General features: G+C 39.9%; 2 protein-coding genes across 4 annotated transcripts in view; one reads left to right on the top strand and one right to left on the bottom strand.

Annotated features, from left to right (window-relative positions):
- The window catches only part of MBTD1 (mbt domain containing 1), a 54,246-nt gene extending 53,995 nt beyond the window's left edge, over positions 1 to 251 (bottom strand). Inside the window, exon 1 of one of the 2 annotated variants that reach the window (XM_038371143.2) lies at positions 108 to 251. The gene's annotated coding sequence lies outside the window, so the exon portion shown is untranslated. The remainder of the gene's footprint in view (positions 1 to 107) is intronic. The other variant, XM_043497512.1, reaches the window with a different exon arrangement.
- UTP18 (UTP18 small subunit processome component) lies at positions 22 to 26,506 on the top strand. Of its 2 annotated transcripts, XM_043497513.1 has the most exons (15): positions 22 to 147; positions 357 to 668; positions 7,710 to 7,843; positions 8,027 to 8,122; positions 9,271 to 9,347; positions 9,618 to 9,703; positions 10,932 to 11,057; positions 11,376 to 11,550; positions 12,093 to 12,193; positions 14,098 to 14,188; positions 15,876 to 15,999; positions 20,220 to 20,394; positions 23,775 to 23,917; positions 24,755 to 24,819; positions 26,337 to 26,506. In XM_043497513.1, exons 2-14 carry the CDS (start codon positions 396 to 398, stop codon positions 24,777 to 24,779), a joined length of 1,626 nt encoding a protein of 541 aa, XP_043353448.1. In that variant the 5' UTR covers positions 22 to 147; positions 357 to 395; the 3' UTR covers positions 24,780 to 24,819; positions 26,337 to 26,506. The 2 variants fall into 2 exon arrangements, with proteins under 2 accessions (XP_043353448.1, XP_038227078.1); XM_038371150.2 differs by lacking the exon at positions 22 to 147 and having other exon boundaries at positions 322 to 668.

The raw sequence follows: 26,506 nt of genomic DNA, 5'->3' as shown, positions 1-26,506 counted from the left end.
AGCTTTCGGAGCCTCCTCGCTCGCCGTATCCCTCTGGACGAAACCATTTTGTGGAGAAGGGGTGCGAAGCGGCGTGCTAACAGCAGCCTGGCAATTGGCCGGTTCACCTGATTCGCTGCTTCTGAGCCCCGTATTACCGCCCAGAAGATTAGTCGTTATAAGTTGTCCCTTCTGTACGGCAACAGAATAGTCCGGCCTGGGAGGCTATCACGTGGACGGGAAGAATGGGTCATGTGAGAATGTCTTGAGTGAAGGGAACGGCAGTGAATCACGTGAAAGAGGCGGGAGGGGGGGGCTGGTGAAGTAAGTACTTAGTCACGTGGGAGAGAGACCTTTCTCTTTCCGCTTCCGGTTAGCGAGCGGCGCTGCCTGCTTCGGCAATCGGTACGCTAGGCATGAAGAGGAAGCCCGCGGGTTCTGCGGTGGCTAGTCGGAGCCCCGCGCGGAAGCGTGGCCGCGTCCGGGCGGCGAAGAAGAAGCGGCGGCGGCCGTCGCCACGGACGGGAGACTCCGGCGATGGGGGCGAGGAGGTCCGACGCGCCCGGCACTTGAGGGTGCTGGCCGGGAGGCCGGCGGTGGAGCGGTGCCTGGAGGAGCTGGTGTTCGGCGGCAGCCAGGACGCCGAGGAGGAGGAGCTGCTGCAGCGGTTGCGGGGCCCGGGCAAGCAGGTGAGGCGGTGAGGGAGGCGCCCGTCCGGGAGGGCGCTTGAGAGAGGAGGCGGCGATGATGATGATGATGGGGGGGGGCTGGTTTGCGGCGGAGGGAGGCGCTACACTCTCTATATTCCCCTTGCCTGCCCTCCGAGACCTGGGGCCCGAACTGTGATTTCCCTACCCCCCCCCCCCCCAAGTTTTGTGAACTAGTTACATGACAATTTAGTGACTGGACATTTGAATTGAAATTGAAACATGAATACACACTTTAAAAGCATATACACTGTATGATAAAATACGTCTATCTGAAAAAGTATAATAGATTTGAAAAGTATGAACATAGACTAGCTTCCTTGTACAGTTGTTTATGACAATGTCAGTGCATTCATTTCGGTGATGTTGGCCAATCTAATAATTTCAAATTATGATTTTGTAAGCAAAGTCTAAATGAGCTCTCCCTGACAGGTAGTGATGAGCTGTGGAGGAAAGGCTTCAGGACCAGATTGTATTTACATTCACACCTAATATCTAACTAAGTATCCAGCAAACAGAGCTGTGTTGCCCAAGGGATAGATTTTGGCTGGAGTTAGGTTACAAATCACTTGAATGCTGGGGTGGGGGGATGAAATGTTGTTGTTGTTTATGTATGAGTAAAGGGCAGTAGACCTGTCCCTCTCCACTGTTTAAAGACGAAGCTGATTAGGCTCCATAGATAGTCTTTTGTTAAGTAACCGCTACAGCTGAAATCACTGATGATCAGGTCTAAGTGCTTAGACCTGCTGTGGGACAGTATTTCTGTGGAAGACATAGCCCAGCCTGCACTAGCAGCGAGGTTCCCCCACTGAGAGCTCAGCTGAAATCACTGAGAGCTGGGTGGAACCTCAAGAGACCAACTTGCAGAGGTCACAGGTGCAGGTGGCAGCAGAAGGTGACGGCTCAGGGCCGTTGGCAGCAGAGTGATGGAGTGAACAGTGTCACAACAAACAACAGTGGCCAGAGGGAACAGTGAGCAGCTGGAGGAATGAGCAAGGTGCCTCCCCCCCACCTTGGAGGTGAACTCGCGTGAAAGCACCTCTGAACTGAGTCTCCGCTGACCAAGGACAACAGTGGTGAGTGGGGTGCTGTGGAGGGAAAAGTGAGGGGCATGTTAAATAAGCGTTTATTGGACTATATTTTAGTGACTTTGCTCCAGAATGCTAGATTTGTGACTGGGAATGGAAACTTCTATACGTATGTTTCGTAATAGGCCAAGACTTTTAAAATCCATTATTTGCCAAGGTTATCATCTTACATTGTTGCTGTAGTGGTCATTATGTTGGGGAGTTTTTGTACTAAACATTTTTATTACTATAACTAATGTTTTACATATGAGTGGCCAGATTGGGTCAGACTAATGGTCCATATAGCCCAGTATCCTGCCTTCCAACAGTGGTCAAGCCCAGGTGCTTCAGAAAGAATGAGCAGAACAGGTAATCAAGTGATCCATTCCCTGTTGCTCATTCCCAGCTTCTGGCAAACAGGCTAGGGACACTCGGAGCATGGTGTTGCATCCCTCTCCATCCTGGCTAATAGCCAGTGATGGACCTATTGTCCAGGAATGTATCTAGTTCTTTTGTTTAATCCTGTTATAGTTTTGGTCTTCACAGCATCCCCTGGCAAAGAGTTCCATGGGTTGACTTTGTCGTGTGAAGAAATACTTCCTTTTGTTTTTTAAAAACCTGCTGCCTATTAATTTCATTGGGTGACGGCTGGTTCTTGTGTTATGTGAAGGATTAAATAGCATTTCCTTACTCACTTTCTTCATACCAGTCAAAATTTAAAAGATCTCTATCATATCCCCCCTTTGTCTCTTTTTCTAAACTGAAAATTCCCAGTTATTTTAATCATCTCCTGTTTCATATCCCTAATCATTTTAGTTGCCCATCTCTGTACCTTTTCCAATTCCAATATACCTTTTTTGGGATGGGGTGACCAGATCTGCACACAGTATTCAAGGTGTCCACGTACCATGGATTTATATAGAAGCAATAGGATATTTTCTGTCTTATTTATCCCTTTCTTAATGATTCCCAACCTTCTGTTTGCTTTGTTGACTGTCGCTGCACATTGAGTGGATATTTTTAGAGAACCATCTACAATGACTCCAAGATCTTTCTTGAATGTTAACAGCTAATTTAGACCCTATCATTTTGTATGTATAGTTGAGATTGTTTTCCAATGTGCATTACTTTTCAACATTGAATTTCATTTGCTAGTTTTTTTTTCCAGTCATCCAGTTTTGTGAGATCCCTTTCTAACTCTTTGCAGTCTGCTTTGGACTTAACGATCTTGAGTAGTTTTGTATCTGCAAATTTTGCCATCTCACCGTTTACCCATTTTTCCAGATCATTTATGAATATGTTGAACAGTAATGGTCCCAATACCGACCCTTCAGGGATTCCACTATTTATCTCTCTCCATTCTGAAAACTGATAATTTATTCCTACCCTTTGTTTCCCATCTTTTTAACCAGTTACTGATCCATGAGAGGACTTCCCTCTGACCCCATGATGGCTTACTTTTCAAAAGTCAATTTTAAATTTTTTTTTAAATTATATTTTTAAAGAAATCTAGACCTATTATGTGTGTTGGTGTATTTTGCATTATCCTCATGTTAAATTTGCATTATCCTAACAAAACATTTACTTCATTCATATCTTTTATATGTTGCAGGTCAAAGTGAAAATGAATAGATAAAAAACAATACAACAATTTTTCCACTCAAAGGCCTCAAAAACTAACCAAGCTGAAGAACACGTCAAGAACCAAGAATGTATCAACATGTCATCGGAAGGTTCAAGTGGTGTATCTACATCCAACCAGCCCAAAGCACAAATACAACTACCTACTGGAGAAACAGTGTCTCCAAAACCTAAAGGCAGTTCCCCATGTTTGTTGGTCAAAGTCTTCCCATTTATTGAAGTTGCAAAAGATGGCTACTGGTGCACCTCTTGCAAAAAAGCTTACGAAGAAGGAAAGCTTTCTAATGCTATAATTGGTAAAAGTGGAGGAGATTGGTTTGTCAGACCAATCAGCAAAGCCAATGCTGACAAAGTACGTTAAAAGGCAGCAGAAAACCAGGCCTCTGGACTGCATCAACATGCAGAAAGCCTTATAAGCCCACTTTCAAAGCCAATTTTAGAAGTACTTAATGAGGCTGTTAAGAATGCTGGAGACTCAACAGTTTATGCAAACAAACATGGCTGTGGCATCATACTTTCTATTTAAACACGAGATGCTACACAGTACAAACTGGAGGCCAATGTTAAGTGCATTGTCATTTGTTCATCTTGAAGCTGAACACTGGTTCCGAACAAGACCACCAAATGCTTGCTATCTTTCTGCAAGAAACTCAACTGACTGCCTAGATGCATGTGGTGCAACAGTGAAAGACTCAACAGTTGAAAAAGTGAAGAACTTTCTCAGCACATCCAAAAAATTTGGATACATGGCTGACGAATGCGCCAATGCAAATGGTCATCAAGTATTAAGTCATTGTGTACATTATCTTCATGTCAGTTGTAGGCCAGTAGATGCATTTCTAGATCTTCAAGTTATAGAAGACACATTGGCTGCATTTGTTACACCCCACATCTTTAGAGTTAAATGCTTGTCAATTGGACCCCAAACAGATGGCTGCTTGTGCATTTGATGGAGCTGCAAACTTCTCTGGAAGACGTGGCAGAGCACAAGCTTTGCTCAGAGAAAAGTGTAACCCTAATCTCTCCTATACACACTGCAGAGGCCATCTACTCCAACTAGCACGAGTATGAGCTGCATGATCTTCAAAAGACATTAAAAAGGCTATAAATGTAGTGTCTTCGTTATATTTTTTTTTTTCAGCAAGAGTCCAAGAAGACTAAATATCTTGGAAAATATAGAAGATACACTGGGACTGACGTTCAAATTAGTCCAACCTGGAAAAACCTGCTGGCTTTCTCATGAGTGATCCTTGGCTGTTGTCTTAAAATTACTCCAGCCATTATTACTGGCTTTGGAAAGCATCTATGAAGATGAGATGGATCTAAGTAGTGAAACTGATGGATTCCTTTTGCTACTACGTTCAGAGAAAACTTCTGCCATTCTCTCTCTTGTAAGTCTACTGTTGAAACCACTTGGATCATTAAACAAACAATGCCATCCAGGCATCTGCTACAACAGTAGTAGATCTTTGTCCAGCAATAGAAGCTGCATTTGGATCAATCAGAGAGCTGTCCATTGAAAAAATACTGGAAGAAGCAAAGACTTCAGTCCAGAAGTTGACTAACGAAGGCATTTATGTCGAATCCTTAAGTGAAGAGGACAAGAAGTGTTAAGACAACTGAAAAAGTACAGACTTGATTTTTTTAAAAATCTACAGCAGTGACTTCTAGATTCTACTCAACCTCTATGTAGTTTTTACAGATGCCTGTCCTATAAAACACTGACAGCTGAGTGGAGTGAGGCACTACCAGCAATGGTGCTGCGTTGTGATCAGGACAGAATAGAGAATTTGAACACAGGGTGGAATATCATGCAACGAATGAATGAAGATTTGACTAACTTTTTTATTATTGCTAGTAGCTCGACTGATCTTTGTGCTATGTTTTCTGGGCTGAAAGAAGTAGGAATTCATCTCTTGCTACTCCCAGTCACAAGAGCTACAGCTGAGTGTTCTTTTTCATCGTTGAATAGAATTTTATGTTCTGAAAAGTCGCCTTCTGCCTGATCATGTGAATGAACTAATGAGCATATCAGTTGAAGGAATGGAAGTACCAGACACATGAGAAGCCACCAAAGACTAACGCATTGCATTCAAGAAGCTCATTAACAGAGTTGTGCAAAATTATAACAAGAAACCAAGAAGGATGTAGATGTAGTGCTTCATAGAAGGCTTGAGTAGCCAACTTCAATTTGTGTGATGATTTTAAAACATGAGTTAAATCTAATAAAATGGTCATGAAACATTTTTTCAGTTTTTACTATGGTGCCATACAGCCCACCTTCACCCTCAGTCTCATCCCTCATTGGCCCTGACCAACTCTCCCTGTAAATTCAAACACCCCCTCCTCCCCGCCCAATTTCAATTCCTGGGGAAATCACTGGGCCTAAAGCACCTTACGCCGGCTGTTTGCTTAGCCGCGCAGATGCAGAGAGGACCCCCCGGGGGCATCTTCCACCCTTGTGAGCCTGGCACTGCACAGCGCGGCTCCCGCGGACGTGCCTCTGGCAGGGCATCTCTGTTCCTGAGGCTGGCTACGTTTCCCGCGTGTGTGGAGTAAGTGCGTTGCAGTCCCTGTCCCCAGCAATGCATATGGCGAGGCACTGCTTAGGAGAGCAAAGACAGACACAGCAGAACCTGTGAGCATGCACCATAGGTGACTACTCAGCACCCCTCCCAATACACTGCTATTGGTAGTGGTGTAGTGTCCTGCTGCCTCCTCCTGCTAGAACCTTTCAGTGCCATGTGTAGCTAGCTACACACTGCACTGTGGACACAGCCAGCTTTTCACTGCAGTGCATATCCATATGTGCTGCTGTCAACCTAGACCAGGCCGGAGTTTTCAACTGAAGTATGGAGGGGAGGGGGCAGGGGAGCCCTTACTAGAATGGCATAGGGAACTGTCTAAATCTCTTTAAAATTATACATGATTTATTTTCCGGTTTCCGATAGCATAAAACTGCATCAGGTTGTAGTGGCTATTGCTGCAGGCATTTGGATGTAGTGAACATGTGTTTAGAGGCAGAAACAATTCCCAGATCTAGTGGGGAGTTGCCCTTTATTCCCATGGTGCACAGGGCATTAATATGATTGCTCTCTATAAATATATCAGAGGGATAAATACAGGAGAGGGAGAGGAATTATTTCAGCTCAGCACCAATGTGGACACAGGAACAAATGGGTATAAACTGGCCACCAGGAAGTTTAGACTTGAAATCAGACGAAGGTTTTTAACCATCAGAGGAGTGAAGTTTTGGAATAGCCTTCCAAGGGAAGCAGTGGGGGCAAAAGATCTATCTGGCTTTAAGATTCTACTCGATAAGTTTATGGAGGAGATGGTATGATGGGATAATGGGATTTTGGTAAGTAATTGATCTTTAAATATTCAGGGTAAATAGGCCAAATCCCCTGAGATGGGATATTAGATGGATGGGATCTGAGTTACTATAGAAAATTCTTTCCTGGATATCTGGCTGGTGAATCTTGCCCAAATGCTCAGGGTTTAGCTGATTGCCATATTTGGGGTCGGGAAGGGCAGATTGGAGAGGCCCTGGAGGTTTTTCGCTTTCCTCTGTAGCATGGGGCATGGTTGACTTGAGGGAGGCTTCTCTGCTCCTTGAAGTCTTTGAACCATGATTTAAGGACTTCAATAGCTCAGACATGGGTGAGGTTTTTCATAGGAGTGGGTGGGTGAGATTCTGTGGCCTGCGCTGTGCAGGAGGTCGGACTAGATCAGAATGGTCCCTTCTGACCTTAGTATCTATGAATCTATTAACATTATACATTTTTTAATGATTACTGTAATACAAAAATATATCTAGGTTTAAAGATCTGACCTACTTCAATTTTTCATAAGGGGTATGAACATATTTTGAGAACCAAAGGGGGTGCAGGCTGCAGTAAAGGTCAAGAACCCCTGGTTTAGGCTAATTTGTCAGTAGCAAAAGGCAGGTGGCTTTTATTTTATTATGTATTTTCTAGTACAAATAAACTATTTTCTAAACTTTCACCTTTTATGAGAAATAGTGGGGAATGGACTGTGGGAGGGGTGGTAGGTGCCTGTCCCATTCCTATCAGGGAGGGCGCTTGTGGGAGGCGATAGATAAATATCGGGGAAAGGGGGCTGGTTTGCTGTGGAGGAAAGAACTACTCTCTTCATATTCACCTTGGCTGCCTACACAGCCTTCCTTCTGGAAGAGTGGTGGTTTTACTGTTTGTTCTTGATTTTTCTCCCCATGTGGAGAAATGTCTTAAAACTTCCACTGTTTAAAATTGTTATATTTGACCAATGTTTTTTACCATTTTTTTTTTTTAAGCTTGATGATGTAGTCACAGGAAATCTTCTAAAAGAGGACTCCAGTGACTCAGAAGTGGAGAATGAAGCAAAAGATAATTTTCCTCCATCTAAAAAACCAGCATGGGTGGATGATGAAGATGAAGCCGAGGAAATGTGAGTTAAGCTCCTAAGGCTGTAATCCTAGAAATGGGGAAATAGAGGTATTGACTTTAAGTCTCTGTAGAAATACAGGGTTTGTTATTTTTAAATGGCTGCTTCTTGAAGATTTAAAGAAAATAAGGACTGTTAATACACTTTCTGCAAAGCTTTAACATTTAGAATATGTCTGTTTCCTAGAATTGACATGACCCATCGTTATCGGAAAGATATGATGAAAAGTGATGCAGAGAAGAAGCTTACCAAAGAAAATCTTCAAAAGAGACTTCAAGAACAGTAAGAATTGTTAATTCATTATGTTAACATAATTTTGCTGCTAACTTTAGTAACATGAGATTAGATGTGTTGTGGTCAAGTCAGTTTCCCCCTATTAGGAGCATTTAAGATGCCCTTTTCTCCTTTTGACCAAGGAATTCAGGAGAATAACTTCAATTCCTTAAAGCTAGGGCGCCCAACAGCATCAACCATGTTGTTAGGACTTAACAAATAACCAGTATAATGAAAAAAAACTACATTCTTAGCTCATAATTGTGTTGCTTGTGTCCTTGGAGCAGACAGTCTTGTTTCTGTTTCCTTACCATTATTCAACATGGTAGAGCAGATAATATACAAATTTAGGCTTCGTAAAATCTGTCATATGTAAATAGATACGTTGCTTCATCAATCCAATGCATCCAGCCCTAGAGGGGAATGTTAGCTGTCTTTATGTGCAACAGAACAATTGGGAATAAGAGAGAGAGAGACTAATAAATCAATTCACATTGCAGTTTAGGCAGGAAAAAGTGTGTTCTTTAATAAAGACTTGAATTGTGAACCAAACAGAAGTATTATGCAAATAGCATAATATTTAGGTGCCTTTATTATTGCACATGTGTACGTTACCTTACATTTAAGGACCCTTTTGGTATGCATGTGAACTTAACTATGTAGGCAAGTCTGTCTTTAAATTGAATTTTACATAAATGGCTAAGTATTTTGCTCAGATTTAAAATTATCACTGCCCTACTCAAGCATTTGAAAATGTTAACTTCTCATGCAATTAACAAAACTATATTTCCCTAATTTTTTGAGGGAGAGAACATTTTATATATGTATGTCATGGTTTAGGTTTCAGAGTAGCTGCTGTGTTAGTCTGTATTGGCAAAAAAGAAAAGGAGTACTTATGGCATCTTAGAGACTAACTGGTTTAGGTTGTTCAGATTTTTATGTAGTGAATTCAGTTAATGGAAGCTGGAGTAGAAAAGATCTGTTAAAAACAGCAAAGGAAGATTGTGGCTGCTGTATCTAAGTGAGGTGATGCGATTATTGGGAGGGTGTTTTAATGTCTCCCTATTACTGTGTTAAAAATTGCTGAAAAATTTTGGCAGCAAGATATACAGGTTATTAAGAAAGAATGGGCATATGAAAGTTCTCTCTTCTTCTAGGTTTCAGCGAACTATGGGAGGAGTGCCTTTCTGGGCACAGAAAGACAAGAAGAAAGCCAGAAAAAGTGAAAATGATGGTAAATTTATTTAAATGCATTAGGAAAGCGTTCAGTTCTTTCAACATGTTCCTTTATTTTGTGTGACCTCTTAGAGATTCATTCATTGCCTGGCATTTTTCCTATTCTAATTGGAAAACACAGACTGTATACTGGATACCTGCTGCTTTGTGCTCTCTCTGTGCTTCCGCTTATGTGGAGAACACGCAAGATAATTTTAAAGAACATCTATGTGGGGATTCAGGAACAAACTGTACATTCAATAAGCCGTTTTAAATCTGTTTTAATTAGATGACAGTGATGAAGATGATGAGCTGCTCCGCAAGACGGGCAATTTTGTGTCTGCATCAGAGACTTTACCAAGAGGCATTTTACAGGTTAAAAAGTACCCTCTCATTTCCTTCAAAATGTTTGAATATAGTTACTGTTGATCTTGCGTTATAAAATATGTATACGTAGAAGTACCATTCTGCTGCTTGGGCAGCAGTGTTTGCCAGTGGTTCTGTGGATGGCTTACTGAAGGGTTTCCCAAACTCTTGAAAGCTGAAATCCTCCCACTCCCTCTCCAAGAATATGAAGCCAGTTAGTTAGGGTTGTAAGTCTGTCATGTGGTGGTCAAGGCCTACTCATCTCAATTTTTACATCTATACCCCCTGGCTAGTCCTCAGTACTCTTCTCTTCTCTTCTCTCCCACTACCTTGGGAGACACTGGTATAAGTCTTCTTAATAGTTCCCCTCTTTTCTTACATGCTTGGAGCAGTGGAATACCCTAAAGTCAACATTAATTATTATTGGCGTCTGATTTTTTTTTTACACATTTAAATAAATGAGGCATTCCACTCCTCAGAGGTGTTTCAGATTCTCTGCAAGCTCTTCAGTCAGTACTCTTGGTTCACACTTTATAGTTATAATTACAAAGAAAACATTCAAACTTATTTTTTTAATTGAAATTGAGCCTCTGCAGAACAATTCAGAGATTTCTATACCCCCAGTCCTCTGAGGCCCCCTGTGTGGTCCACTCCATGTTGGGAAACACCCTCTTACTGAAACAAGTAGACTGCTTCAGAATATTATATTGTTCCAGATTAGCAGACTGCCAATTTTTAAATTGTGGTAAACTATTTTCTGATTTTTTTTTTCTTTTTAAAGTGTGATGCATTTTGCTATTGTATTAATATAAGAACTTATCTCTACCACTGAGGCTATTGCTCACGGTTGTGCATGTTTAAGTTTGACATTCCTTTGTGGCTTTCAAAAGTTGATGTGGAGGAAAAGCAAAATTATACTTAAAATGGAAGGTCAGTTGAAACTTTATTTACAGCTATTCCGTAGTGTGCTGTGGATGACACTCTTTAATGCACAGAAATATGAAGACTAACTTCAGAATACTTTTATTCTAATGTGTGAACTAGGTGATATTCTACAGTTGCGCTGCATGTTTACAAGGTTAACCCAAGGTCCCTCCTGCACATCTGTGCTGTAAAAGATAAGTGATGCTGAAATCCCTTTAAGCCCTGTTTCCATGAGTAGAGTGAGGGAGACACACACAGTTGGATAGGGAACTAATGCTTGCATTTAAACCAAATTGGTCTGGTCTTTTTCTAGATGAAAAATTGCTTGGATGCTAATAATGAACGTCCTTCTGATGCTAAACTGAGAACTGTGCAGTTCCATCCTTCTGCACAAGTAGTTATGACTGCTGGACTAGATCAGTCTATATCACTGTTTCAGGTGAGCAGCTTGTGTTGAATTTATAAAATGTGAAATGAACAATGAGGTTGTGGATCACTTTTTTTTTTTTAATATGCTTCTAAAGTGTTGGCTTTATTAAACAAGTTTTATTATGCCAAAAATAGCTTTAGATAGGATTGTTGCTGGGATCACCTCTTCATGTGTCGCCATAGGAATTATGGTTGGCTGAGTTGCTTGGCTGGAGTTGGGGTGGTATATTCTTAATCGAAGGCCTCTATCTGGAAACTTTTCTCACCTATGACCTGTTGTACTTTGGCCACATCCGAAAACAAACTTTTTTTTTCTGTCTTCTTGAAGGTGGATGGTAAAACTAATCCAAAGATTCAGAGCATACATCTGGAAAGCTTTCCAGTCTATAAGGCTCATTTCAGTGCTGATGGAGAACAAGTTATAGCTACTGGTACACGCAGTAAACTGTTCTATGTGTATGACATGATGAGTGGAAATATTATTCCTGTTAAACAAATAAGAGGTGAGGTTTTATTGCGATGTTCAATGCTTTTTAAGGTCTACAATTATAAACCTTTTGAAAGAAAAAGTAAAATGCTTAATGGTACCAATCCAGATTTACTATAGATCTCAGTCACTTCTGAATGTAGTAAGTATATACACATGTTGCAATACTTTTAAAAATCTCATTGACTCTGATATGTCAATATTCTAAGGAGACTCTCTGCCAAAATCTTATTTTTAAGCCTGAACTCTTTTAGAGAATATTCTGTTCAAATAAAACTTGAACACAAATCTCTCTAGAATCTGAACTCTTACAAGGTTGGCTATCAGCTGTATCATGCTTAGGCCAGATATAATATGAAACTTGACAAAATATTTAAAGCTTATCAGCCAGCCCGAAGTTATTAATGGAAGAGACAGCTCATCCATATAAGAGAAGTTAAACAGGTGCCTTTATGAGATACAGCTTCACTGTGAAAAGTGTGTACGATACACAAAGTGATAAACTCATTGGTGTAAATTAAAGTTCTGAAAATTTTTTTTTTTTTTTTTTACCTGAAGGAATGCAAGAGAAATTTATCAGAAAGTTTGAAGTATCTCCAGATGGATCGTTCCTGCTGCTTACTGGGACCTCGGGTTATCTTCATTTGTTGACAATGAAGGTAGCTGTTTTGTTTGTCATTAACAGGGGCTCTCAGCCCCTGGGGTATGTTGTCATGGAATCAAGGAGTTGTGATTACCCAGTTCATATTGCTAAGTGGGCATGCTGGGGGGAGTAAGGGGTTGTCCACCACAGAAAAGGCTGAGAACAGCTAGTGTAAAACATCTGTAGCTCTTTGAAAACTGTTAACTCTTGCATCTGCTTAATTTGAAAATACTTCTGAACTTTTAAATGAAGGGGCTTTACCATGACACACTAAATAAGGTGCACTATTTATATGATATAACTGTTGCTTTAAAAAAAGAGTTCTATGTGGCAGAGTTTTTTCTTAAAACAATTTTGTTCATGGTTAGTAGTGGAACTGGATAACTCATGACACTGTTGATGAATATGAAACTTTTCAACTCTGTTTGAAGTCCTATCCATCTGGTAGTGATAGACTGATTTGCAATTTCTTAGTGGGAAAACAGTATTCATGCCAAAAATCACTATCCCAATGGCCCTAATTTTGGCAGAGGTACCTAAAAGTGAGCAGGTAATGAAGACTGAATATACTGTCCATTGCAGTAACCTGTACTATTGTGAGGCACATTAGTGGGCTATGGGTCAACTTGCACTGCTGTTTCACTCTGTAGATTTCTAGACGTTTTCATTTACGTTTCATCCAGCTCTTGTATTCACATTAAAAACACCAATGCACTTTTTTTTGGGGGGAGAAGCACAAAATACCCACGTAAAATCTTGTAAATAACAATGTTTGTCGGAAAAATGGGAGTGTTGAGCTATTTCTGTAGTTCATGGATTTTAATGTCTTCCTGTTGTGTTCATAATTGTCCTGACATATTTTCAATTCACTTAGTGAAGTGTATCTTGCATAGAATATTTTATGTTAAACTACCAACTTCATATTGACAGGTTTCAGAGTAGCAGCCGAATTAGTCTGTATTCGCAAAAAGAAAAGGAGAACTTGTGGCACCTTAGAGACTAACAAATTTATTTGAGCAAATAAATTTGTTAAACTTCATATTATATTTGGAGCAAGCCAAAAACACACAAAGGAGATGAAATACCCTATCAAAAATACGGGGGGGAAAAATGAGTAGGCTGTGCATAGGTTTAAATACTTAATATTTCTTAAAACATGATTAACTTATTAACACTTTTTTTTTTTATGGTATCGCAAAATGGAAGAAAAGAGATTGTCCTTTTTATAGGTGTCCTCCCTGCCCTTGAATATCTGACCGTCAAGAGTGATTACTTTGCCCTTTTGTGGGAGCAAGTTTTGGGAGAGACAGCAGCAGAGAACAATTGTCTTGAACTTATCTAAAAGCATTTAAAGTTACCTGGTTCAGGAGGGCATGTTTTTTCTAACGGATTTGGAAGCTACCTTATATAATCAGCTTGCTTCTAATCCACAAAATGCAGTAGACCCAGTTGTACTCTCCAGTTGAATACTTACAAACAGTTCTGTTGTATTCTTGTATAATTGTGTGTAGTGTATTATGATGGGAATCGGAAAAGGTCCTAAATATCATTCATATATTGCCTGTGAGGAAAATATTTATAGAGAAATTTGCCTCAAATTAAATCTGAAATCATTGGTTAGATGCAATGGCACAAAATAAACTACTCTTATTAATATTCCCTGTGGCCCTGATCTGCAACTGTTTCTGTGCAGAGGGACCCATGTGCCTGTGAAGAGCAAGAGCAGGATTGGAGCCTGAGTTTGTAAAACCCAAGTCCTGCTAGATGCAGCAGGAATCAGATATTTCTTTGATATGTTTATTCTGATGATTAAATATTAGGGTTGGTGGGTGGGAATTCAGGCAATATTTGACTTCCACAAGTGGCAAAGATCTGATTTCTCTTGGTCTTCTGAATAATTGTTACTCTTTGTTCTCCTAGACAAAGGAGCTGATTGGCAGTATGAAAATAAATGGAAAGGCTGTTGCATCAGCATTCTCTCCAGATAGCAGCAAAATTTACACAAATTCTAGTAAGTCAGTTGTGTTTTCTTAAAGAACATTAATTTCAGATTCAATAACTTTGAAGACTAAAGTTTATGGATTTTATTTGTAGTTGATTAGGCTGTTAAAGAGTGGCATTTGGAAATGGTACCCTTAAGCTTCAGACTCCAGGTACCTCACTAAATATGTATATAAACTCTAATTTACTTTAGGGCATATACTGTCATCTGCCACTGATTTCCCAAAAAAGATTAAGGGATTGTTGAATACAGGCTAAAATAACAAGAAGGGAAATGAAAGGAAGTTAGTTTGGTGAGCAGAACAGAAGGATGAACAAGAATTACGTCCAAAATGCTTGACGATCATATACTACTTACAGTTTAGCAAAACTAGATTTTTTGAATCCTATTGAAGTTGCTTTTAAAGAAAAATTATAGGTGAATGCTTGCATCATACTTTGTAATATTTAATGGGAATACTTTACTGGCCTGAATTGACACACTTGCTAATACAAATTTGACCACCATGAAAATGCTTTGCTATTCCTACTGTGGAAGTTATGGCACTTAAGAGGGAAAGAGATACTACTGAAATTTACAATATTCAGCAATGTTTACCCTTTTTGAAACCCTCGAACAAGAAGATGGTATATTCAGCATTCTCCTCTCCTGCTTTGAATCAAATAGCTGCTCGTTATTTATGGTTGAGGATTTATATCTTCCCTCTCTGCTTATCTGCTGTCTGATGTTATGCTGCTGTTGGCTGTGTCGATTTTAGAACACAAAACCAAGTGCACTGTACACTACATATGGAAGACTGAATTCTGGTCAAAACACTGACATTCCTCAATTGTGAACAAACTGAGAAGCTGAAAGCAAGGTGGCACTAATAAACAAAAAATTTAGCAACAATTAGAAGAAAACAATGAATATTAACTTGTACATCCTAGCTGTACCAGAGAATTCTGAGTAAAGTGTACTAACAGCCTTTCTGTACTGGTATGGCATGTTGAAGCATCTGACTATCCTTGCTTTTTGTACTCTTATCCCTTCAAGCTGATCTTGCCTTTCACTCAGGAGGAGGATTTCTGTTAGTTTAACTTAAAAGTTTATTCAGGCCACTGAAGATGGGCTGTGGCAGGGTCTTTTGCTGTGTTTTGACCATATATTATATAACACTTGGGTGGAGAAGACAGACTCACATGGCTTAATGTTTTGGGGACTTGCATTTAAAACAATACTTTTAATATTGGGTAAATCTAGTACATACCAAAGGGGAATGATAGTGGCCTGTAATTCTGACCAGATACGTTTTTACTGGTATCTATGTAGACTCGTGCCTTTTTTTGTACAAAAAAATAGCATCAATAGAAGTGAATTCCCATATTAGGCTAAGTTACTTTCACGTGTGAACTCCTTTATCTTTATTCAAGAATGAACAAACAATTGATTTTTTCAAGTATGAAATTTGAAAGTCAGCCTGTTTTGTTTTTTGTTTTCCAGGTGGGCGGGGGGGGAACCTCGGCTCGGCTTTTCTTACTATTCTGACAAACTTGGAGACCATAGATATTTCTAGACATGCATGGTTCAGATTTCTCTAAAGTAGATCTTAAAAGTAAATTTTGATCGTGCCCAATTTTTTCATGGTTATTTAATTGCTACTAGGTTTTATACAGTAGAATTCATTAACTGTTACTTTTCCTTTGCTCATAATTAGATGAGGGTGAAGTTTTCATTTGGGATGTGAAAAGTAGGCGCTGTCTAAACAGGTTCACTGATGAAGGCTGTTTGCGTGGAACATGTCTTGCTGTATCAAAAAATGGACAGTACGTGGCATGTGGGTAAGTGATAATAAACCAAGCATTTTAAAGGTTTTCAATGTCCTATTTTTTCCTCGGTCATTTTGGTGCTCTTGGGTAAACTGTTCACAATGTGGTAAGTAAAGGAATAGGAGGTCTAGATTAGTCTAGATTTAGAATAGTCTAGATTTAGACTGTCTACACTGCAGATCAGCTGTAATGTCTCCTGTGTAGCCACTCTATGCTGGCGGGAGAAAGCTCTTCTGCTGGCATAATTAAACCACCCTTAACAAGCGGCTGTAACTATGTTGGCGGGAGAGCGCCTCTCACTGACAAAGCACTGTCTATATTGCTGCTTTTTTTTCTGTGAAACTTTTGTCAGTCGGGGTGTTTTTTGTTTTGTGGGGTTTTTTGTTTTTTGTTTTTTTGTTTTTTTTTTTCACACCACTGACTGACAAAAGGGCCAGTGTAGACATAGCCTGAGTTCTAGGTGGGGAGCTGCCTGGACTTAGTTCTTTCTCATGAACACCTAACAATTGTGTTCCATAGGTATCCATAGTACTGTAATATTACCAAATCTCTCCATTTTTCTTCCATTCAAGTCATGTAGCTGTAGGTGAATTGTGATCTGTTAACAAAGATTCTAGTATAGGGATTTTTTCTAAATGCCAGTAACATTTGACTTTCCTGCATATTTTTACTAGTGCAGCCACTGTTAACATGGTCTAACTACAGAGCTGTTAAAATGCAAACTGGATTCCTGTGACCACTTCATGTTGATAAATGTCAGCTCAAGGTTTTTTCCTCCTCAATCTCATCCCAATTCTCTCCTTTCTCTAACAGTTAATTCCTTGTTTGGACTTCTTTTTTTTTTTTTTTTTTTTTTTTTAAATATACCATGGATTTGTAAGGAGGCACATAGATTTGAAAACTGCACTAATAAAAATTGAGTATTTGCTAAGATTTGAAAAAAGCTGATGGCGGGGGGGGGGGGGGGGGGGGGGGGGGGGAGAATGTTTGCTGGCACTTCTTGTGGGGTCAATTTCACTGCTTCCCTAATCAGCCTACCCTTGCTTTAAAAAAAATCCTTAGGTAAAATTTTAACAGGGGAGCAGAAAAAACATTATAAAATACTTTTAAAGGAATTTGAAAAAGACATACTATTTAAAGCCTGGTACATCAAACTGGAATCTTATTGAAATAATGATTTCAGAGTTTAAAAAGTTATTTTGTTTTTTTATACAAACTTTCTTGTAGTCTCTTAATCCCCAATCCAGCAACTGGGGTCTGTCTTTGTTGCTGAGAACCTACTTTTTGTTGGCTTTTAAAGAAATTGAAAGTTTCTGGATCCCTATACTTAGTAAAGTGAAAATACCCCGTTTCTTGTCTGTGCACAAATTTCTAAAACTACAGATTATTCAGTTTGTCTCCTTTATATACCATTTGAAATGCTGAGTTTTTTAATAGACATAATTTTGGGTTTTAATCATTGTTCCTTACTATATCCATTTTAAATGGAGTGCACTCTTCAGCACAGAACTTGTATGAGTTTTTTTTCTTTCATCTTTTTATAATTGTTCAGAGGGCTTAATTCTAAGACCAGACCGAATACAAAAATGAAATTCATTCTGTCTTTTTAATTGATGTAACCGTCAGACTGTTTATGGCTTTGTTACATACAGCTGCAGTGTTAAAGACTCAGGATTAGGACTGCATTTGTTTAAATTGAACAAACATAATATGTGACATTTACCAAAGCATCTGGAGTAGGATATGATTCTTTGCCTTTTTTTAAACTAGTTTATACATAGAGGTAATGACCAATTGATCTTATTTGACCATGGTTTGATTCATCTTGAAGAGAATCACTGGCTCGGTGACAAGATTATTTCAGTAAACGTAGGTTGAACAAGGTGACTTTCCGTGAGGAGGAAATCATTGGGTTTCAGTAGCTGGAATACTAGTAACAGTTTTTGTATTATGTATGGAACTATTGTGGGTCAGACCTGAATACTGTAGTCACAGAAAGGGACCATTAGAATTGTAGGGTTCAAAAAAGAACTAGATAAGCTCATGGAGGATAAGTCCATCAATGGTTATTAGCCAGGATGGGCATGGATGGTGTCCCTAGCTTTCGTTTGCCACAAGCTGGGAATGAGCGACAGGGGATGGATCACTTGATGATTACCTGTTCTCTTCACTCTTTTTGGGGTACCTGGCATTGGCCACTTTCAGGAAAACAGGATACTGAGCTAGATGGACCTTTAGTCTAACCCAATATGGACATTCTTAATTCTCCAGATGTGGTCTAAACCTGAACATATATCCTTTAAATGAGTAATTAGAAAATTTATATTTGTCAGTTGTATGTGTGACAGGTTGGGTCACAGAGACCTCCTTGGCACTGCCACCTGATGTGCTGAGACTACCTCTGAGCCCGTTTTCCATGGCAGCTTGGGACTTCAGTACCCTGTCTTGTTGAGCCAGACACACTAGCCTGCTGCAAACACAGACCCAGGTCTGAACCACATCCCCCAAAAGCTGAAGGCTTAACTGAAAACAGCTTGAGAAGTGCTCCTATTTCCAGCACCCAGATACCCAGTTGGTAATGGGATCCAAACCCAAATACTTTACTCTGTATAAAGCTTATACAGGGTAAATTCCTATATTGTTCGCCCTCTATAACACAGAGAGAGAGAGATGCACAGCTGTTTGCTCCCCCAGGTATGTATTACTTGCTCTGGGTTAATAAGTAAAAAGTGATTTTTATTAAATATAAAAAGTAGGATTTAAATGGTTCCAAGCAGTAACAGATGGAACAAAGTAAATTGCCAAGTAAAATAAAACAAAAACACGCAAGTCTAAGCCTAATACAGTAGGAAACTAAATGCAGGTAAATCTCACCCTCAGATGCTCCATTAAGCTTCTTTCACAGGCTAGACTCCTTCCTAGTCTGGGTCCAGCAATCACTCAACCTCCATAGTTACTGTTCTTTGTGCCAGTTTCTTTCAGGCATATCTTTGGGGTGGAGAGGCTATCTTTTGAGCCAGCTGAAGACAAAATGGAGGCGTTTACAGGGCCTTTTATATTCTCTCTTGTGGGCAGAAACCCCTTTGTTCTCCTGAGTAAAAACACAGCAACAAGATGGAGTCTGTAGCCTCCTGGTCAAGTCACATGTCTATGGATGATTCAGCTTTTTGCAGACCAATGCCATTGTTTACATGTTAGTTTGAATGTTCCCAGGAAAGCTCAGGTGTGGATTGGCATCTCCCAAAGTCCATTGTCAGTTAAGTGTTTCTTGATGGGGCACTTACTGAGAATAGTCCTTTCTCAAGAAGCTGATCAAATGCTTCACTAAGGATACTTAGAATCAAACAAGAACATAGCCAGTATTCATAACTTCACATTCAAAAATGATACATACAGACAGCATAATCATAACCAGCAAACTACAACCTTTCCACAGATACCCCACTTGGCCGCCTCTGTACGAGACCAGGTGCAACCACAGGACCCTGGTTGCAACAATGATCTGTATGGTCACAATTCCTGTCAATAACATCACACCCTCCTCCTGAGCTTACTGTCAGAGACCTGAACACTGTCCATGGTGGAGGCAGTACATGTAAAATCCCTGTTTGTCTCCAGTCACACACCCTCCTCCAAGTTCCTGACAATAATGTCATGTATGACACATCTTTGTTAGCCTGCTTCAGATGAGACTTTCTGAATGGAATAAGTGTCTAGAATTGTGACAAGTAAAGTGAGTAATCATTTGGAAACTAGTAGTTCAGAATGTTCAGTTATTTAATTGTTTATAGCCTTGAATTCAGAATATTTCATCTTTACTGCTATTACTTCTAGGTTACAATACTTAACCTCTTTTATAAAAAGGTATTACACAATCTATGCAGTGTCTTTCATAGACAACCAGGCCAGAAGGGACCATTATTATCCTGTAGTCTGACCTCAGAACTTGGAATTGAACTAGGGACCTCCATAGCTTGAACTAAGGACCCAGGCTCACATTTGAGATTTAATGCTTTGTTTAGCTATTACTGCGGATATTAGTAAATATTCAGCTGGGGGGGAAAAAGGGTTAGGTTTATTTAAATAGTGTATATATAGATATGAAACTGCTTCTGATATAATCTAAAATTTAATTTCACAAACTGAGAATGTTTCTTTTCTACATGGTCTTTTTGAATAGGCTATCAGTTATTTTCCCCGTGCGCTCGCTCTCTCTCTTTTTCTTTCTCTAGTTCCTGTTCGGGAGTTGTGAATGTGTATACCCACGATGTTTGCCTCAGAGAAACCAATCCTAAACCAGTTAAAGCCATAATGAACTTGGTTACAGCTGCTACGTCTCTGACCTTCAATCCCACCACAGAAATTTTGGCAGTGGCCTCCAGTACAGCAGATGATGCAGTCAAGCTGGTAAGTCAAGCCTTTATTCTTTTCAGTAAAGGTTTGCTGTGATACAGATAGCCAAATTGAACAGGATAGTGGCACAGGGAAGTGATTTTATTGTTAATAGTGGTATACACCTATGCCAGCCTCATTCTGCTATCTGATACTAGGTCTATGGAACAAACACCCTAAACTTTTCATTTTTCTTTGTACAGTTGTAGTGCCATGGGGCCCTACTCCCAGTTTCCTTTGCACTGTGCAAATACATAACTTAAAGATGGTCTCTACCTTGAAGAGCCTTACCTAACCTTGATATCTGGTTCACTTCAGTGCCTTCGGGAAACTTTCTTTCCTCTTTGATTAGCTCTACTTGGTTGATGATCAGAACACCAAGGGTAACAATCTGCTAAGTACATAGTAGTTACTCAGACTTCTTTGCTGGCATTTTAATGCAGCCTTTAGTTGTAGCAGTTTCTTCATTATGGATTTTCTTCTCTAGCTCTTTGAGGTTTTTGGTTCTTCCTTTGTGCTCTTTCTCTCTAGCCAGCAATAGAGCTGTCCGTTGATAAATTGGATTAAAAATTGCTTTTTAAAATAGGATTTCCCACACTTAAAAAAAAAATAAAACTGAATTAAATTAAGCAGTATCCAGTGATTAACTGGAAGATACAGTAACACACCCCTACATAGAGTACTCATGTTCTCATAATTACTCAGCAGCTGGGAGGGTTGAACTGAATTCTTGAGAACTTAGTGCAGCTTCTGACTGGCATGAAGATAAGGCTGGTAAAGTAAAGCTCAGCTACCTTCCTTTCTCCATGCTGCTATTATCTGTTTTAGGCAAATAGGGTGGTACCTAATGTACATGTTCTTAACTTAGTAGTTTGAGATGCTACTGAAATTAGCGTAAATTCAAATTGAAAGATGTAGTTTGGTCTGTTGGTTTTGGTTCTGCATATCAGAGATCCTCCACAGTAAATCTGAGGCAAGACTACATGATTTGTATTCATTAGACTAGTACTGTAGTAGCAGTCAAATCACATTAATGCTTAATGGTGCTAAACCTGTTATTTCTAATGAAAAGAAACCAGACATAGTGTCATTAAAATGCTTGACTGGAAGAAAATTGGAAGTTAGCTGACTGGTCTCGGTTTATAAAAATGACTTAAAACTGTTCTATTATCAAATCCATAAAGCTATGAAAGATAAACCCAAGATAATGACATGCACTAAACTAATGAGAGAACAATCAGTATAATTTAAATGCATGTATCTAGTGATGTTGAGGTGAAAATACTGTAGAAGTATATTGGGGATAAGTGAGCACCCAAAACACCTTTTTAATCCGTTTCAAATACAGAAAATGTTTGCTGTTGTGACAAGATGATACCTTGAATTAGTATCTGAGCTGTCGGGGCCTGTTTAGGATTAGTTCTAGACTAGATACAATTTAATCCTCAAAACAAGGAGAAGCTTCTGAAGTCAAGACAAATTGAAAACAATTCTATCAATTAAAAAATATGAACTCGGATTGGGTGGGGTAAAAAGTAGGAGAAGATGTTCAGAAATAGATGCTAATGCATTGTTAACCGGGCTTTCCCTTTGGTACGATAGGCCTTAAAGATGGAGAGAGAGAGGAGATAAAATATTGTCTCATTTTCTGTCCAGTTCATAAATACTTCAGCTGAGGTAAATTCCTGAGCCTCTTTACTTTGAGGCATTCCTGTCCTTATTTTGGTACCAGACCACCTTGCCACAGACTACATCCACAGAAAGGGCTATTTTTCTATGGTTATGCAAGTGCTGGTGGATCACCAGGATGCTTCACTGACATGTTGACTAGTCAGGAAGGGTGCATGATACTCACTCACTTCTTTAAGACCACAGGACTATTCAGAAAGGTACAAGCAGGGGCTTCCTTTCCCGACTAGCTGATTCAAGGGTGCTGGAACAATTTGTACAGTGGGGGGTACTGAACCAAACTGTAAACCCTGTGTATTGTAGAAACCTCTTTAGGCCAGGGAGTACGCCAACACCCCTAGTTCCAGCACCTGTGAGCAGATTACCTTTGGCAATGTTGAAATGCCAGTAGGGGTCCTGGGGGACCCAGTCTACCCCTTGCACTCCAGGCTCATTAAGCTGTACACTGGCCACAACAGCCCAGAGGAAAGATTCAGCTTCCAACTCAGCAGGTGCACAATGATTGAATGTGCTTTTGGTAGATTGAAGAGGCACTGGCGTTTGTTCACTCACAAGATTGAATCTCTGAGAAAATATCCCAATTTTTATAACTGCTTGATGTGTCCTTTGTGATACCTGTGAAGCAGAGGGGTAGTATGAGAGGGGAAATTGCTGCTGGTAGCCTCCAGGTTGAGTAACCATCCTACATAGTCCTAAGTAGATGTCTGATTAAATTTTGAAGCCTTTTGTTCAGTTACTGGAAAGCAGGCAGAAGGATCGCTCCCCCCTCACCCCCCAATCCACAGCCTTGGAATTGATGCTGGATCTCTGTTAATCTAACCTTTCCCAAGCCTCTTAAATCCTCAAATGACTGCCTCTATTGTTGCTCCTCAGTTTCCCAAGCTACAGCAGAATGAATTTGAGCTAATTTCTTGTTTGTTTTTACTGCTGCCTCCTTGTTCCCATCAGCCTGCAGACGTGGGAGGATAATAGTGTAGAATATCACTTAACCTTCAACATGTGATTCTCTGTTTCTCTTCCTGAGCATACAGGCTAGAATAATATTGTAACTTCAATAATAAAAGTTTAGGTTCTGTACAGGCTGATGGCACTTGCTAAGTAATACTTCCTGTCTACCACATGGAAATGGACTTTTTCCGGCCATATTGTGTACTTTTTAGTATTTAGTGTTACTGAACAGTAACAATTATTCGGCTTTCATTTCAACAGTGCTAAGATTTCAACATTTTAGTGAATCAGCTTTTATCAAAGAAATATGTCTATGAAACTTTTTTTAAAGGGCTACTTTCTTAAGGTTGAGTCAATTGAATATTGATGCTTTATTATGAGCTTTAAATGTACCTTAAGTGTTATGTCATTTGAGTTGCTGAATAATAAATTGGTTACTATTAACAAACTCTACAATCCTCTCCAAAATATTAGTCCTTAGTCCTGGTGCTAGGAATCATTTTAAAGTAATCATTATTCATTTTTCTCAAAATAAACTCAATGTGCAAAAAAGGATGTCCTGGAAATGTAATGCTGGTATTAAAATGAAATATATCCCTCTGAAAATAGTTGTTTACAGTGGATATATTGAGGTATCCTGTTCACTTCTTAAACTTTTTTATATTTTTTTTAAACTGCATGGCTTGTGGAAACTTACAATCATTTTTTGTTTTTGTTTTTTACCCAGTTATAATTGATAACTATATCTTTCTCAACAGGTACACATTCCTTCACTTACTGTATTCTCAAACTTCCCTGTGTTCAGAAGAAAGGTCATTTATCTTGCTCAGTCGATGGATTTCTCTCCCAGAAGTGGGTTTTTTTCCATAGGAAACAACAAAGGCAAAGCTTTGTTGTATAGGTGTGTATTAAATTAACCTCAATTTTTTTTGTTTTAAGGACACTTTACTGTATTTAAGAAGGGGAATAAATGGCTACAGAGACTGGTATGGTAAGGATAGTCTTGGATCTCTAGAGCATTGGCTCAAATTGGAGACTCAAGGTAATTAGCTTTTATGCAGTGTATGAAGTATATACTGTGCTTGACAAAACATAAAACACATTGCAAGTTCCAAAGAGCAAATTTTGTCATTTCAATAGATGATGAAATGGGTTTTAGTCCACATATTAGTCAATGTCCATACCAAAAATAGTCTTAGTTGTTTCAGCAGAGGCCAAGGATTGAACAAGGCATAGATTGAATTGTTCTAACCTTTATTTGAGATACAAGTTTAAAAACTCCTCTCTATTTAAAGCTTACTAACTAGAGATTAAAAATCTCACAATTATAAATTCGACTTGATATAGGTTGACAAGTGTTGTGTTGGAGGCGGTTATGAGGATAAGGCTTACAACAGTAAGACTGCAAAAAAAGATAGTTAATGTGTGCATCTTGTCACTTCCTCCTTTAATATGAAATTTGGGAACAGTATATCTGTATTGATTCTTCCTGTGCATCTCTTCCCTGAGCTGTTAACATTTGAATATACTTTGTACAGTCCCACAAACTAGCCTGATATATGATGTAACAAGGCTCTCTGTATTAAAACATACTGTAGGGGGAAATGTTTGGGATTATACATGAGAATACTCATATTTCCAGACACCATAATAATGAAAGTTGTCTGTCTCCTACAATGAGGAGGAGACTGACAACTTGTAAGGCTGTTTGGTTTAAGTGCTTAACTTTTTGTTACAGGTTGAAACATTATTCGGATTTCTAAGAGAGACGGTATGAGGAAAGTTTCTTTGAATCACAAAAATGTAAGTCATTTTGGGTCAGCTATCAATAGCATAATTCTGGGGAAACATAAGTTTTGATCTCGCTCCTCTTCCCTTGATTAAAACTTCACTTTGGTGTGTTTGGGGGGAAATTTTGGGAGGCATTTCATATTTCTTACATTCTCTTTAATAAAAAAAAAAACCCACTTCAGGTTCTGTGTAATACAAGTTACCATGATTTGCGTGTACTTGAGGCAGAATTGAATGATGGTTCACAGCAGGCTCCAATCTCTGCTGCTTTGCTAATGAATCTCTGTAGTCGACATACTACCCCATCAATCATTAATTTCTTGTCACCTTTCTTACCAATAAGACCCTGCTCCTATATATTGCAAATACACCTCTACCTTGATATAACGCAGTCCTCGAGAGACAAAAAAATCTCACCACGTTATAGGTGAGACCACGTTATATCAAACTTGTTTTGCTCCCCCCCCCCCGGTGTGCCCTGACTGCCCCCTCCAGGGATCCCGCCCCCTGACAGGCACTCACCGGTGGCAGAAAGCAAAGCAACGTGGCCCCAGCCCGCTCCACTCTGCCACCTCCCAGCCGCAGCACTCTGCTTCCTGCTGCCGCCGGTGAGTGCGGGGTGGCTGGGGAAAGGACACCCTCCACACTCACTGGCAGCAGGAAGCGGAGCGACGCAGCCCCAGCCCGCTCTGCTTTCCTTGCCCCGGCCCCAGTTGTGTCGCTGGGTGGGGGGGTTGGGGATAGGTCCTGCACTTGCCTGCTGCAGGAAGTGGAGCGCCGTGGCTGGGAGCGGGCCGGGGCTGGGCTGCTCCACTTCAGCTGCTACTGTTGAGTGCGGGGGCAGGGGGAGATCCTTCCCTCAAGCCCCCTCCCCTGAGCGACACGGCTGGGGCCAGGGCGAGGGAAGCGGAGAGGGCTGCTCCAGGCCCCCCAAAATGCCCCCCCCCACAGCTCCTGCCTCTCAGACCCTGTGGGAGGGAGCCCCTGAGTGCCCCCAAGACCCTCTGCCCCATATCCAACCCCCCAGCCCGGCACCCTTAACATGTTCAGAGCAGGGTGTCAGAGCTTTACCGTGTTGTATGCGAACTCGCGTTATATCTGGGTAGAGTTGTACTGTAAATATTCTGGCCTCAATATTATCAAACAATAAAATAGTTACACTGTAGGCTTCAGTGTGGAGATGCATAAATTGGTTTATAGGTGCCATATTGATTTAGCATGATTTGATAACTGACTGATTTAGGTGTCAGAGGTTTAATTTAGACAGTGTCTGTGTTGTATTTATGCCATTTTAACCTGTGTATCTAAGAGGTACAATACAATCTCATCTCACATTTCGTTACACATCGGCTGGGTGGCTTCCACCAGTAACCCAATGCTGTAGATCATTTAACCCAAAGGCCTGGAACAGTGGAAACTGGGAACAATGGCACTGACTTTATATGTAAACGTCAAACAAATATTCACTTTCTCTGGTGTCTAACGTTTTCCAGATACTAATGTATTCCTCTGTACTGTTTTCTCCCCAGATGCTGTAATCTTCAGTTACAAGTATACTGATTTAAAAAAAAAAAAGCACAAACTGCTGATTTTTAAAATACTTTTGTATTTTTTTAATGAAAGTTCGTAAGTTCCAATGTTGTGCTTGTTTGGTGGCTTTTGTGAGTATTCTGTTGCTTAATAAAAGCACCTGATAACA

The sequence above is a fragment of the Dermochelys coriacea genome, chromosome 14, assembly GCF_009764565.3.
Source record: "Dermochelys coriacea isolate rDerCor1 chromosome 14, rDerCor1.pri.v4, whole genome shotgun sequence".
Lineage (NCBI taxonomy): Eukaryota > Metazoa > Chordata > Testudines > Dermochelyidae > Dermochelys > Dermochelys coriacea.
Note: the sequence above shows the minus strand (reverse complement) of the source record. Positions and strands in the feature narration are given on the sequence as shown.

Bases quoted from the DNA above. Each gene is read 5' to 3' on its own strand.
- UTP18 (XM_043497513.1), top strand. From the start codon at position 396: ATGAAGAGGAAGCCCGCGGGTTCTGCGGTGGCTAGTCGGAGCCCCGCG. The intron at 669-7,709 runs GTGAGGCGGTGA...TTTTTTTTTAAG, and splicing joins TGCGGGGCCCGGGCAAGCAG to CTTGATGATGTAGTCACAGG. The intron at 11,058-11,375 runs GTGAGCAGCTTG...GTCTTCTTGAAG, and splicing joins AGTCTATATCACTGTTTCAG to GTGGATGGTAAAACTAATCC.